General features: G+C 49.6%; 1 protein-coding gene across 9 annotated transcripts in view; it reads right to left on the bottom strand.

Moving 5' to 3' along the window:
- Positions 1-14,934, bottom strand: part of Hnf1b (HNF1 homeobox B) — a 57,406-nt gene that overhangs the window by 27,742 nt on the left and 14,730 nt on the right. For all 9 annotated transcript variants that reach the window (XM_051158158.1, XM_051158162.1, XM_051158160.1 and 6 more), the window contains exon 4: positions 14,547-14,782. In XM_051158158.1, coding sequence (XP_051014115.1) covers positions 14,547-14,782 — 236 coding nt within the window. The remainder of the gene's footprint in view (positions 1-14,546; positions 14,783-14,934) is intronic.

The raw sequence follows: 14,934 nt of genomic DNA, 5'->3' as shown, positions 1-14,934 counted from the left end.
GCCAGCCGCCTCGGTCACTCAAAGTGCTAAACGCCACATGCCTACCCATCAGGAATCAATCCCTTCTGACTGCAGACAATTGGCTGGCCACCACCTCACAAGAATGACCTACAATCCTTCAGACACCTACTTCCCTAGGCAAACTCCAGGGCCCTCAAGTGCCACATTTATTGTCGGACGACGCTTATGATCCTTGTAGCAGGCTAGCAGCTGGAGGCTCTTGCTAATGTTTTTGATGGGAGGCTTATCGTCTTTAAAATGTGTCACTGGGGCCGGGCATGGTGGCGCATGCCTTTAATCCCAGCACTTGGGAGGCAGAGGCTGGTGGATCGCTGTGAGTTCGAGGCCAGCCTGGTCTACAAATTGAGTCTAGGACCGCCAAGGCTACACAGAGAGACCCTGTCTGGAAAAAAAAAAAAAGTGTCACTGATGGTGTGATTTACCCAGCAGCCCTGTGACTGCTCTTGTCACTTAGGTACACGTGGTGTTTTTATAGTTTATAGAAGGCTACTGTGCCTCGTGTGTTCAAAGGCAACCATGACTTCTTTACAGGAAGACTTCAGAGAAGAAGTGCTCGGGTGTCAGAAACCTGTTTTAGTGGCTTCCACCTATGGCTTGTAGAGCCCTGACTACGTAGCCCACTGAAGACCCTCAAAGAACAGCAAAGACTTCAAATCTGGGAAGCAACAAAACACCAGTCCCTACACATTTAAAACTGTCTCTGTCTGCCTGTCTGTCTCCCCTTGAAGTCCATTGTAATTCTGGATCAGTTAACTCTTGAAGCTTTGACTTCCCCTCCCCCTCCTCTGTAAAATGGACATATATATTTCCTTCCTCTGGTGATAGATGCTGGATTAATAAAATAACGTGACAGAGGGACAGAATGCTGCGTGAACAGAAGAGTGATGCCAACCAGGAAGTCAGGATTGGAATTTCTCTTGGATAAGGAGAGAGAGAGGAGAGTGGGGACTCTTCAGTAATATGGGCTCAGCTTGTCCCTCCCATGGCCTTTGGCACTGAAACTTGAGGGGCTCCCTTTACTGGGAACTCTAAGCTGTACCCAGAACCTGGGGGGGGGGTGCCTTCACCCTTGACACTTCATTTGGAAGCCAGCTCCTCTTTGTGATAATGCAGGAATGTTCTTCCAGTTGGTGGACCTGTGCCAGCTCGAGTGAGTGCCCCAGCCACCAACAGAGTAAACATTACTCAACTGGCCAGGGCTCTGTCACATTCTTTCTCTGTGTTCCTAACCTCATGCAGAGCACAGCCCAAACCCATTGGGTCTGAAAACTAGGTAGCAGAGCTGGGGTAGGAGGGAGCATGCAAAAGAGAAAGCGCTTCCAAAGTGAAGCCCTTGTGTCCAGAAACCACGCACAGACAGACCTGCGTTCCGATGAAGTCCCAGTCTTGTACTGGGAAGAGGAGAGGGGGTTCATTAAGATAGTGGTTCAGCTCTATGTCCTCACACCCTCCCTCCACTAAGTCACTTTTACTGAGGACAGAGGCAGAGAGACAGCAGTTTGGTGGATTTCTCAGATACTCATTTGTCATTAAAAGAATGTGAACAATTCCTTGGCTCCAAGTCGGGGACTCAAGAAACCAAAGCTTCCAAACGAGTTAGCACGGCTGCCTCAGTTTCTCCGAGGGAAGCACAGGGCTTTTGCCATTCTGAATACTATTTCTCCCTAAGGATAAAGACCTGTGTTTGCATGGGGTTTAGGAGATTAAAAGTCTGAAAGCCTAGGAAGGAAAACAAAACAAAATAAAACAAAACAAAACAAACAAACAAACAAAAAAACCTGATGCAAAAGGAAAGCAGTTTAAACACTAGGGTGGTCTCAGTTCTATATCCAAAAGGCCTCAGGTGGGAGCGCCATTCATTACAGGAGAGACACAGACATGCCTGGGAGGGTGGCAAACATTCTCCACTCAAGGGGGAAAGCATTGGAGGACACTTCAGGGAAGCCCACACACTGGTTTTCTTATAAAAATCAAAGTAAATGCAAGCAGCAGCGAGAGGATGAAAGAAGAAAAAAAAAAAAAAGCAGTGGAGGATAGGTGCTGATGTACATGGTGCCTTCAAACAGAAAGCTACAGGCAAGGAGGGAGGAGGGACCGACACCCTATCTCTTTCCTTCCTCAGGGTTGGCCTTGGTAGGTATGTCCTCATGTCCTTGCCTGTTTTCTGAGAGCTGTTTTCTACAAGCAAACATCAGGTGGTTTGTAAGATCACTTCAGCCTGGAGCCGCAGCCAAAAGAGCCTCCCTGGCATTGGTCAACTCTGGCAGGCCTCACCCAGGTGAAGATTTATATGGGGTTTCTTCAGTGGGTTGCAGGTACCCATGTGACACAGTGGACAAGTGGTTTCAAATACCTCTTGCCAAGGGTCACCCGGCAAGCCTGACATTCTGAAGCTGACCCCCTTCCCTCTTCTCTATAACCCCCAAATGGACTTCCAATACGGTAAGCCACTTTATCGTGACCCACAGATAGTTTCAAACAGTTTTATGGGTTTTCAGCCTTGTTTCTTGGCTGCATCTCTTTTGAGAATGTATGTACCCTGAGGCAGGCTGTCGTCTCCTCAGCAACTTTTAAGAAAGAATATATTTATTTTGTTATGTGAGTGCTCTGTCTGCATACACACCAGAAGAGGGAATCAGACTCCATCCCAGGTGGTTATGGGGTACCATGTGGTTGCTGAGAATTGAACTCTCAGGACTTCTGGAAGAGCAGCCGGTGGTGCACTCAACCGCTGAGCCATCTCTCCAGCTTCCCCCTCCCTGCCCAAACGACCTTTATATGGAGCCTGGCCTGTGCCAGGTACCCCAGGATTTGTGCAATGAGCCAATGAGAAAGAACAGCCCAATGACTGAGGGCTCCATTAGAAGCCACTGAAGTGTATGTGTATCCTCTAAGTCCTCTGTTTCCGTAGTGAGGAGAGATACATTCCTTTTAAGGATGAAAAAGGAAAGGGAAGAAGGAATTAAAACACAATCAAAATGGAGGAAATGTTCCTGGGAGGTTTGAGCTACTCCATGTTAGGAGGCATCAGAGAGGAGTGTGGAAGGCTGTGTGGGAGGATGCAGCAGGCGGATCTGCACCTGAGATCTCATCCTGTACTGAAATGGATAGTGGGAGTGGGAGGTAGGGGACTCATTTATTCTCTAGTCTTTTTGTTCGTTTCTTTTGAGACAGGGTTTCTCTGCATACCCCTGGCTGTCTTGGACTCGCTTTGTAGACCAGGCTGGCTTTGAACTCTCAGAGATTGGCTTGCCTCTGCCTCCCGAGTGCTGGGATTGAAGGTGTGCTTTATCCTCTAGTTTTGCTGCTCAAGCATAGCATCTGGTCTGGGACCCTCTAAGGGGACAGAGCAAGTGCTTTCATTAATGTAAGTCTGAGTGCTTCTAAAGTGAGGGTTAAAAGTGATAATACCCCTTGGCAGAAAGGCCCTGTGGGAGCACAGAGGAAGGGGATGTAGGCTATGCACAGGAGACTTGATAAGCTGTGGTCAGATGGTAGGGGAGGAGGATCCCACCTGTCAGAGGTCTAGGGGCGGGGAATAGGGCAGAAGAGGGAGGGAGGGAGGGTGGGAAGATACAAGCAAGGGGGTAGCAATGGGGATGTGATGTGAATAAATTATAATTTAAAAAAATTAAAAAGTGACATTGACAGGAAAAAAGAGTGGTAACACGTATCTCACGTCATCTTACCGCTTGGCAAGGAAGACTCAGTGCCCATGTGGAGCTATAAGGGAGTTGCCTAAGTTTATACCTAGCAAGTTAGAAGCCAGTCTGTTGTCCGCTGGGTGGATTTTTGAGTTAAGGAAAAGGATTGGTTAATGGGCATTTACTGTGGCAATACAAGTAACTTAAACATGCTTAAAAAAAAAAAAAAAAGAAATAAAGAAATCAAGGTAAGAGCCTAAGAAGGGTTAATGATGGGCATCATTAGTCTAATGCCTGTGGGGGCAGACAGTGTCCTATGGCAGTCTGGCTCCTGGGGTCCTGTGTTTTCTAAGAAGTTGCTTTTGCAGGCATGGGTAATATGGCTGCAACAAAAGCTCTCAGGCTTGGCTAACAAGGAGAATGGTGATGCTCCTAGTGGGCTCAGCAATGGGAGGAAGGCCGTAAAGCCATCAGAATACTGAGCCACTGGGTGTGCACACAAAGTGAGGACCTATAAACAGACATCTGTATTGTGACTGAAGGGCTAATAAAGTTGCCTTAAAAAAAAGAGAGGTTTTCCACTGTGACTTATTCATATGCAATTCCACCCCCCCCCCCACTGGGAGGGGATACCGAGGGACAAGATCCTTTAAGGCCTGGTGAGTGTTAGAGCTGCCTCCTTATGGGGGTTTGCCTGGTCAAACCCAAGCCTCTTCATCACTACCACTGGGACAGCTCCATCAGCCTCATCACCACCATCATCACTATCATCAGCATCAGCATGATCATGATAGATAGATCACTGCTAGTCACCCGGCAGGCTTATGAGTGGATGCTCGATCCAGGAAGCAGCAGGTATCAGGCACTGAGCCTTTGGCAGGTGGATGATGACTGGCTTCTAGTCTGCTAGAACAGGAACACCAGGTGAGTGTTTGGGGAACACCATCAGAGATGCTCAGAGTCTAGCAGAATTTCTTCTGTCTCTTCAGGCAGCTGAGATGTGGAATCCAGACCACAGGTCTCTCAGTGGAAACTCAGCAAGACCCAGTGTCACACTCTCCTTGTCTAAGGAATGTTGCTTAGAAAGAGATTGTAAAAGGATCTAAATCAGTAGGCCGTGAAACTAAACTGATACATCTGGACTAAGTGAGTGGTCTAAATCAGTAGACACCAAGCTAGGAGAACATTAGGGAGAAAGCCAGGCTGTGCTCTTTGAGAAGTCTCTGGTAATGGTGGCACTATTTTGTGAACTCCAAACTTGAGATAAGAGATTGCACATCAGGACGTTGCTTGCAGAAAAGGGAAGGTAGGCTTCAAATAATATTTACAGATGTCATAGAAAAATGAATGCTATTCTCAGTTTAACTATAAAAACGGAGTAACAGACTTATAGTGCAGAGTATCAGATGCCATAAGCGCTTGGTCAGGAACCTCTCTAGAACAGATACGTTCGTTCCGCAGTTGAGGGTGGCTACCACGGTGCCAGGTCTTGCAGGAGAAGACAGAGATGAATGCAGCAGGGGCTTAGCTATGGCTCAGCTCAGGGTCTTACCACTCTGTGAGCCAGGTGCTTAGACACAATGGGCCCCCTTCAGTATGGGAGCAAGGCAGAGCCGGCTCTGTTTTTCTTTGACAGGGAGGGATGCAAGGGAAGCCCTGGAGTAGCATTCTAGATAAGGAAAACCATAGGCTACACAGGCAGTCTCTGTTCCCATCTGTAAAATACCTAGAGATCAACAAAGCACTTCCTTGCACTCACTATGCAAACCGCAGGTGGTGGGAGAGTTTCTGTCCTTGCCCCACAAGCACTCCATCAAGGCTTCAGGGACATCAGAGCCCATCTGGCACCCAGCAAGAAGAGGCATCCTGCCATGGACAAGGTTCCAAGGCACGGGGATGCAGACTGCCACTCAAAAGCCCCGGAAGTGTGAACCTCTGGCAGTTATAGGTGCCTTGTTTATACCCAGTATAAATCTGTTTATTGTGACTGGCCCCACCCAATCTGCTGATGCTGTAAAGCCCTAATGGTCCCTAATAAAGGTGGAAGGCTTCTAACATTGAAGAGGTCCTGAAACAGGGATGGAGTGAGGCAGGGGGGGGGGCGGGGGGGGGAGCGAGGGAGGGAGACACATGATGAGCTTAACAATGAAGTACCAGGATGGCAAACCTCTCTCTGTACTTGAGCAGCAGAGTGGGGGGGGGTGGCCAGAGGTGAGGGGGTGAATGGGGGGGGGAGCCTCAAGACTGGAAGCAGCACGCAGTCCCCAAGTAACGACAGGTCCGTAATCCTCAGTAAACAACGATTTGTCCAATGTTGCTCCTGAATCCTAGTCCAGGGCTCCCGACCCCAGCTGCCCCTCTGTTCCCAACCGAGGAAAGAACCACTGGATCCTTGTCAACCCCAGAAATGTTTCTGCTCTGTCTAGCTGAGTGACAGGCAACCCCTGGCCATGCATGTCCTGGGACATGTCTTGTAATGTTCTACACCCACATAACACTGCACATCAGCAATTTTGATCCTATAGGGGTGTGTGGGGCTACCATGTCTAGTTTTAATGAGCTCCCCATATGGCTCTAATGTGCTTTAGGAAAGAGACCGGAGAATACCAGATTTTGCCCGTGCTTTGGTTACATGGTTCTGGTTGTCACAAATGGTGACCAAAATTCACAGAAACTGCAAAGAACCCAAGGAGACCCAGAGCCCGTCCTTGGGAGGATGGTGAATCTTCCTTGCTAAGCAATAGCATGACTTGGGGCATATGTTACTGCTTTTAAGCCTCCCAACAGCCCTACTAGGTATTAGGACCCCTACTGGGCCAAAGAAACTAGAGAACTTATTTGAGAATACACTGCTAAGTGGTGACAGAACCACAGTTCAAATGAACTGTTTTGAGTGCTACACTTTGCTTCTGGGAACATCTTTCTCAGTGTGGTCCTAAAGGAACGGCTACCTGTACGCAGCAAACCTCACAGCACCCCTACATGACATAGACTTCTTTTGGAAAAAGCCAGTAAGTGCCCAAGCCCATCTCTAAGATGTGCCTCCAACATCCAGATGTGCTACCCAGGAAACTTTGCTCTTGATGTCCTCAGAGAATTAGAAGGATAAAATCTTCCCTGATGAAGCCTCCATAGTGGCTGTTGCTACCCACTGTGCTACTGTGGAGGGTCGGGGCAGAGTAGGAGCACAGGGTAAAAGTAAGCCGGTGCCCAAGGTGAGTAAAGTGACTTCCCAGGAGCTTTGAGGCTTCCTGTGTTCACTGCACGCTAGAGTCTACCCTCCCTTTTTTGCGGTCCCTCTAGCTGAAGTGGGAGTCAGCTCCCCTTCTCAGAACAAAGGGCAGCAAGCTTCTCAGATGCATCCTCCACCAAGAAAGCACCACCATCCCTCTCGTTGGCAGCTTCCATGGCAACATACAAATGGGGACTCTTACACCTACTTTCATTAAAGGAGGAAAAATACCCTGCTAGGTACAGGGAAGCTCTTGGTCACCTGCTGCCTCTGACCTCCTGACGTGTGGACCTGGTCCCTTATCCCAGCATCAGGCTATGCATGTCACAGCCTCTTCTCATTGGTACGAAATGCCCGTGACACTGAACACTCCTTATGGATGTCACTGAGCGGTCCAGGGGAAGACAAGAAACTACTTTACACCCGCTAAGTGACAAGAAGCCAGCCTGAGTCTACTACACACACCAAGATGAGCATCTAGTTGGAAGTACCCAAATTCGCTAAAAATCAAGATCAAATGAGACCTCCAATAGCTACAGGGAACTAACGGAACCCCTCACAATAGAAGAAGCAACAGAAATAACAGCAGCAAACAAACCCTCTTCCAAATAACACACAACACATGCTAGCCTCTGCGGGGACTAACAATAGGCATCATTTAGGAGAGCCTGCTGCTATCTCTGGGGGCTTTTCCCCGGGTACATATACATTATACTATTTCCTCCTCCAGCTTGTTGTACAAGTGGTTGCATCCACTGGCCACTAAGGAACAGAGGCTCTGGTCCCAGAAGCTTGCCGAGCGTCACACAGAAAGCAATGATTAAGGAGATGTTGGAACTGAGGTTCCCGCCACGCCCCATGGTTCTGCTGTCGGGTCCACTGGATTTAGAAGAACTTTACAAAGACCTGTTAAGTGGGACTGATGGTGGTCAGTCAAAGGAGGGTTGGGGGACAGGGGGCTGCTAATGGAGTTGCTCCAAGCTGCTCGCTCACTCCTAGCAGTGAGGCCCCTGAGCCAGCCATCTCCTTGGCCAGCACCAAAATACAGAAACTCAGGCTCCCCTTCCGCCCCTCAACCCCTAACCAGAATACGCGTGTTGACACACACCCAGGTAATGAGACTTCTCTTTAACATGGAGAAGCTTTAGAGTTAGTTCTCAACTCATAGTGGCCCACCAAGCTCACCTGGAAAGTTTTAATAACCGCTGATGCTTGGCCTAACTCCCTAGAGAGTCTAACATAATAGGGCTGGGCAATATTTGAGAGTTTTGCTCAACCAAGCAGCCTGCTTTCATATACCGTGTGAACTAAGAAGTCTATATGTGTGTATGTACATGTATATGTACGCATATAAATTTAAATTTCAGATCCCATACATAAGGGAGACAGCCATACATTCGTGTATGCACAGTCTATGGCTGCACGTGTGCCACAGAGGCAGGGCTGAACGGCTGTGACTGGGACTGTCTAAACTAGTCACTTTTTGGCTCTTTGGTGAAAAATTTACCTGACTCTGTCCTAGAATAGCCCAGGCTGATAAGTAGGAGTGAATGTGTCATTTGACTTTATTTTCAAGATATGTTATAACTCTATTAATATAATACAAATATTATATATAAAATGCACACATATATGTTCATATGTATGTATGCATGTTATGTGTGTAGATGTACACACACACACATACATATATGCAGGCTTGCCCCCTTGCTTCCTCATTTGTGTTTTCACTTCCTGTTGAAAAGTGGGTAGAGGCAGAAGGCCAGCTCTTGTACCTTCTACTAAGCAGGTGGCTTCAAAGGCTCTTGCCCAGACCTCTGCCTCTTCCTGGCCCTCTAGAGCTTCATTCTCTCCAGGTTTGTTACTTCCCATCAAACAGTCTACAAACAGATCCCAAGAGCACTTCTCCCATAAACCCGCAGGCTGGACTCCACGCTGCCTGGCAGCTTCCTTCCTCTTCAGAGGGGACTAGAGGTATCAAGGAATCCTCAAATCCTCTAAGGAGCCTTCAGAGGGATTAGGCATAGCCAGTGGGCTGCCTCAGGTGATAGGAGTTCTTTATCAGCTAGGGGTCCCTTTGTGCTGAGGCCAGGGCCCACTGGCCCTGCCCAGTGTCTTTGTATGCAGACCAGGGCTGGCCCCCTAGGGGGCTGGCAGCAGAATGAATGCCTTCAAGACTAGACCTCTTAATCTCATTAATATCCGGACTGTCTTCCCCAATCTAGTGGGAGTTGATGAGGGTGGTACCCACAAGATAAAATGACCTCCAAATTCAGGAGATAAAATGACAGTCAGATTAAGTTCCCTAAGAAGCAGAACCCTGGAGCCTGTCCACTTCTGAACCGCTAGAGCAAGCCAGGATCCCAGATCCCAGGCAGTTTTGTCTCTCTGAGGAAGGGACAATAGGGCTGGCTCATTTACTCTGGGAACCTTGCTGCTGAGATGAATATTTTTTTTTTTACAGCTGCCCTCATAAACCCCCTCCTCTTGTCTGCTGCCCAGGGAGGGGGTGGAGCTCCCAGAGGTGAGCTGAGGTGCCTACCCTTGTCTCACAGGCCCCATTAAGTTGTTAAAGCTTTTAGTGCCCCAGACAGGGCTGAATGCAAGGGCAGTTCAAATCCCCTCGCAGATAGGGATGGGCTTGGGCTAGAGAGGGGCAGCAGCTGAGGAAGAAACAGAGAACTAGGTGGGCTCTGAGTCGTCTTCTCTTTACACCACCTCTGTCGTTCAGATGGGAACAGCAGAAGGAAGCATGTCCCCCCACTTCAATGTGTGTGTGTATGTGTGTGTGAGAGAGAGACAGAGAGACAGAGACAGAGACAGAGACAGAGAGAGACAGAGAAAGAGAGACAGAGAGAGAGAGAGAGAGAGAGAGAGAGAGAGAGAGAGAGAGTTCTCATGCTTTAGTGTCTGCATAGAACAAACAAAGACAGATGGACAGAGTATTACAGGTCGAAACCTGTCCCACTGCTGACTAACTCTATGAACTTGGACAAATTACTCACATTCTAAACACCTTAACTTCCCTTAGTTGACAAATGGGGATGCCGATACCGATAGCACTCATCCTCCTAGGTTTTGGGGAAGGTTAAATGAGAGGAAGCACAGAGGTGCCCAGTCCAGGGGGGTTGGTACCAGGGAAGTGCTGAATCAGCAAAGAATGTCATAAAATCCCTTCTTCAGTCTGTCTTGCTCCTGGACATGTAGGAGGTGTCCCTGGGTACAATATATTCTTGTGCTGTGGTGATGTGTGCCTAGACAGGCCATTCTCCACACTGGCCAGGAATGAGTCTGCTTGGTTGGAAGCCACGAGGTTAGATTCCTGCAGCCACTGGGCATGCAGCGCCACGGAGGCTAAGGGAGAAGGAGGAAGCAGGACTCCGTTTTCAAGTTCCGACACACAGGCCGGGTGTAGTGGCGCACGCCTGTAATCCCAGCACCCGGTAGGCAGGCAGAGGCAGGTGGATCACTGTGAGTTCGAGGCCAGCCTGGTCTACAAAGCAAGTCCAGGACAGCCAGGGCTACACAGAGAGACCCTGTCTCGAAAACCAAAACCAAAACCAAAACCAAATCAAGTTCTGACATATGACAAGGGAAGTCAGGCCTGCTGGGCTGGGAAAGCGGGGGTAGGGGCTGGGGGTGGGGGTGGGGGGAGGGGGGACAGAGTTCAATGACAGGGCAAAGGAGCAGCCACAGAAACAATATGTCCTTTTAGGCTGTGGCCCAGAGGCCCAAAACTTATCCCAGGGAAGTGTCTTCTCTTTTCTGTGACTCACTGACTTTGCTGAAGAATAAGTCCTCATTTCCTTCTGAAAAGATCACTTAAGAGTGAGGACATGTGTGGGAAAGAAAAGGCTGATGGGAACCTTGTGTCCCTCCCTTGTCTCCTTAGGAGGTAGCCAGGTGACTTAGGCTGAAGCAAGGTGTACAAAGGGCAAGGCCACCCAGATCAGGCCCCAGATACCAGCCTTGGGCCAAGGCTAGCCCAGCTCCCATCCCACAACAACTTCCTCCTCCTCCTCTGAGCCAATCAATACAAGCACCAGTCTCCAACCAGCTCCTCTTCCTGCCACAGCCCTGCCCTCTGACCTTTTGGGGCCTTTCCCTTGATTCAGCTCCAGAATGGAGTTAGAGGCCATCACTCCGGGCCTGCTCAATGGCCCCAGAATGGGTTGTCACGGAGGCCCTATAACCAGGGACAGCTCCTGCTGGTCAGAGCTGGAATAGGGAGGCCAATGGATAAAGGCCTTCTGGTCTGAAGATAAATGGCTGCCTGTAGCCCTGCTACAGTCACTTTAGGCCCCCAAGAAGAAGGGACAAAGGGTGCCCCTGTGACACTCAGTGGAAAGATGAAGGCCCAGCACCAGCGGCCAGGCTGGTTCAAAGCTCCAGCTTAATTGTCAATTAAGCATGCATAAGAGAGACAAAGCCGTGACAACCCTCGGCTGCATGCTGGTGTGTGTGATTGTAAAGGCACAGAGGGGCAAGGCCGAAAACAGCTGATTCTGCTGAGTGTGTTTGTAGGGTACCTTGTAACCACCCTGCCGCTGACAGAGGCAAAGTGCTCCTCCTGCCATCCCTATTGTGTGGGACATTCCAGGAGCAGGGTCACCCTGTGGTCATCATGGGCAAGTGGGGTGCATGCAGTAAGCATGGCGGGGGGAAGGAAGGGGCTTACATAGGAAAAGGAGGCTCAGCTTTCCAGGAAGAGGGCTCTGGGGGAAGATCTCTCTCTCTCTCTCTGGTGCAGCCAGACCTCCTAGCTCAGGGGCTGGGGTATGGAGAAGAGACGGGGTAGGGCAGGGAGCTTCAACCTGGAGGTCTTGCCCCTCCCTAGCTTGGCTTTAGAGTTCAGAGAATAAAAGAGCTTGCTATGTAACCATAAGGACCAGAGTTCAGAGCTCCAGCATCTAAGTAAATGCTGGGCAGGCAAAGGGTCTGTCTATGATTCTGGCACCTTGGGAGATGAACACAGGGCATCCTCAGAGTACCATAGCTAGCCAGAATAATCAAATCAGCGAGCCCTGGGTTCAAGTAAGAGACCCTATCTTAATACATAAGGCTGAGAGTCATCGACAAAGGCACTGGACCTCAACCTACTTCTCTCTCAGCCTTCTTTGCACTCCATCCTTAGTGGCTTGCAGGAATGTCTAACCCAGTGGCTTAGGCATCACACACACACAGAGTATGAATGTGTGCGCCCATACATATGTAGGTACATATACACATATATGCACAAGAAGAGCGAGCAAGAGAGAGTAAGCAGGACATGATAGATAGATAGATAGATAGATAGATAGATAGATAGATAGATAGACGACAGACAGATGGACACAGATAACCAGTATTGACGCTGAATATTTGTTTCAAGTTTTAGGTTCCAAGTCAGCAATGCTTTTGGCATGGGATTGGGGAGAGAGGGGCTTACATAGGAAAAGGAGGCTCAACTCTTCAGGAAGAGGGCTCTGGGGGTACAGTGAGGGTCTATAGCCCAAAGCCTTCCTTGAGTACTTCTGTCTGCCTAGGCCTGGGGACATCTTGGCAGCCTGAGGAGGGCATCTAAGGTTCTAATTCCAGTGGGCCAGAGCACAGTAGTCACTCCTTTGCCAGTCCCGGGATGAGAACGTGTCTCACTGCTTCTTAGGAATAACGTCCAAGTGGGTGAAACTAACAGAAAGCAGGTTCCTTTTGCCTGGCCTTGCTCCCACTGCCCCCTGTTTATCCCAGCAACACCGAGGTGACAGGCGTGATCTCACTGTGGTTGGTTGGGAAAGGTGGTATTTACAGGTCCACCCACTTAATCCTGGAGTTCACCCAGGATCCATTTGACGCATAGGAAACTCGGAACTTACGTGAATTAGTCACACACATCGCCTGTCTGCTTAGAACTGAGGTTCAAAATTACACCCAGAGAATCCAGTCCCCAGGGCGTGGGTCAGTGACTGCTTGAGGGGCCTTGAGTGAAAACGAAAGCCTAAATCAGCCACTGAAAATATCCAGTGTCCCATAAGAACCCCCCTGAGATAGCTGTAGGATCTTCTCTCCCTAGAAAAGACCATGGAGCTCCCGGAGGCAACAGTACTTTCCTTTTTCTCCCTCTTTAAGTTTAGAGATGCTGGCAAGACACACACTCAATCACTGAGCTACATCCCAGTTTATATTGTCAGGACCTAGCTAGCACCTAACGCATGTTTGTGGTTCAGGAATCAGCAGATGTCTAATCGCCATCGTGTGGGTTTTAACAAATTATCTCTTTCTGGGCCTCAGTTTCTTTCTTTGAAGGCCTTCTGGTTCTAGTCTTCCCATAATTTTTATAAAAGTCCAAAGTTTTGGGGCAGCCCAGAGACTCCATTTCCAGTGGACCATACCCTTCTGAGACTCCCATCTGAGGCTGTCTCCTGCCCTTGTCCCTGCCTCTGCTCTGTTTCTAATACCTGGCCCTGCTGCCCTAGCTCTCTGGCTCTCCAGCCAGGGCACAGAAGAGCCTAAGCTAGTGACCCCACAGTGACCTCAGCACAACCCCAGCTTGTCAGAAAGCTGCTGGGCCTTTATTTGGCTTTTGGGCTCCCTGACTTTGGTGTGGAGATCACAGGTCCCAGCACAATGGCCATTGTCTTCTTAACAATGCTCCTCGTCTCAACCACGCCCCCCACAGCTTCCAGATTCGGCTCTGTGGATCGCCATGGTGGGCAACCGCTCCAGTCCTGCTCAGTACCGGCCCTAGCCATCCACCACCTACAGGCTGAACCACGCTTTGTATTGTTGTAAAGGGGTAGGGTTAGGGTGGCTTGGACCCTGTTCTGATGATTTGGATATCTCAACACGTGGGTCAGCTTGCAGCTCTTGGATCTTTCCCTTCAAAAAGATAACCAGCAGGTGAGGGGAGGAAGGGACATCAGGGGACTGTGGATTACAATAGCCAGTTTTCCTTTCTTAAGCTTTTCCTCAGATCAGAAAGCAGTGCTGTGTTTGGTATATGTGGGTACCAAACAACTCCCCATTTCTGGTAAGTCAGCTTTCTTAAAAGTAAGATGGCCCAGGACACAGTGCATGGCATATAGGGGTCCTTTTCCACACGAAGACGTAGGCTTTCTGTATTGACACGTTCAAACCCCAGAACAGAGACACTCTGATCCAGGCCAACACGGTACAAACTCTTTAGCCAACTCATCACAGAAGATCTCAAGTGAGGGACCCCCATCTTGAGATGGCTCACCAGAGCAGAGGCTACCCACCCAAGTGGCCTTTCCCAAACAACCGGTTGACTCCTGCTGAAACTGGAGAGTGCCAGATAAATACCGCCCAGCATGGCAGAGGGTGGCCAGACCGCCCCTTCTCCATCACAGTGACCCGGGATGCATCACTACGATCTCCCTGCCTGCGGCTTGGACCTGGCATCCCCAAAAGCCAGACAGAAACAACTAAGAAAAAGACAAAGGGCTTCTTGAGGGCCAAGCAGCTGAGCAAGTAGTAGAAGGAAACCTAATCAGAGGCACACACTCTTTTCACTTTTCTGGCAATGGGTAGAAAGCAGGTCTGCCGCCATCACAAATTATTCGCTCAAATGAAGCACCCTGTGGAACAGAGTGATGCCGTTGAGGATGGCAACAGTCGCTTCCAAAGCAGTGAGAACCTGGCTTTCTACTTACCTGACAGCTTGTTGGGAGGAGAGGAGCTGGGCTGGTGGTGGGGGGAGCCGTGGGTGAGCAGCGGGTTCAGGTTGTGCGTCTGGTTGGAGCTATAGGCATCCATGGCCAGCTTCTGCCTGAACGCTTCTTCCTTCCGGCGGTTTGCAAACCAGTTATAGACGCGGACCTCGGTGACCAAGTTGGAGCCTAGGCCGTGGGCTTTGGAGGGGGAGACCCCTCGTTGCAAACATTCTGCCCTGCAAAGAACAGATGGGAGAGAAGGTGAGGGTGGCTGGGGGATTGCGTGTGCTGGGCCCCAAACACAATCATAGCAGAGGTGGAAGGCCTGTGGGGGCTGGGGATAAGCTGGCCTCTCCTGAGAAGGGCCATGCAAACAGTATCTGAGAGG

The sequence above is a fragment of the Acomys russatus genome, chromosome 16 (assembly GCF_903995435.1).
Source record: "Acomys russatus chromosome 16, mAcoRus1.1, whole genome shotgun sequence".
Lineage (NCBI taxonomy): Eukaryota > Metazoa > Chordata > Mammalia > Rodentia > Muridae > Acomys > Acomys russatus.
This window is presented reverse-complemented; position numbering and strand designations above follow the sequence as displayed.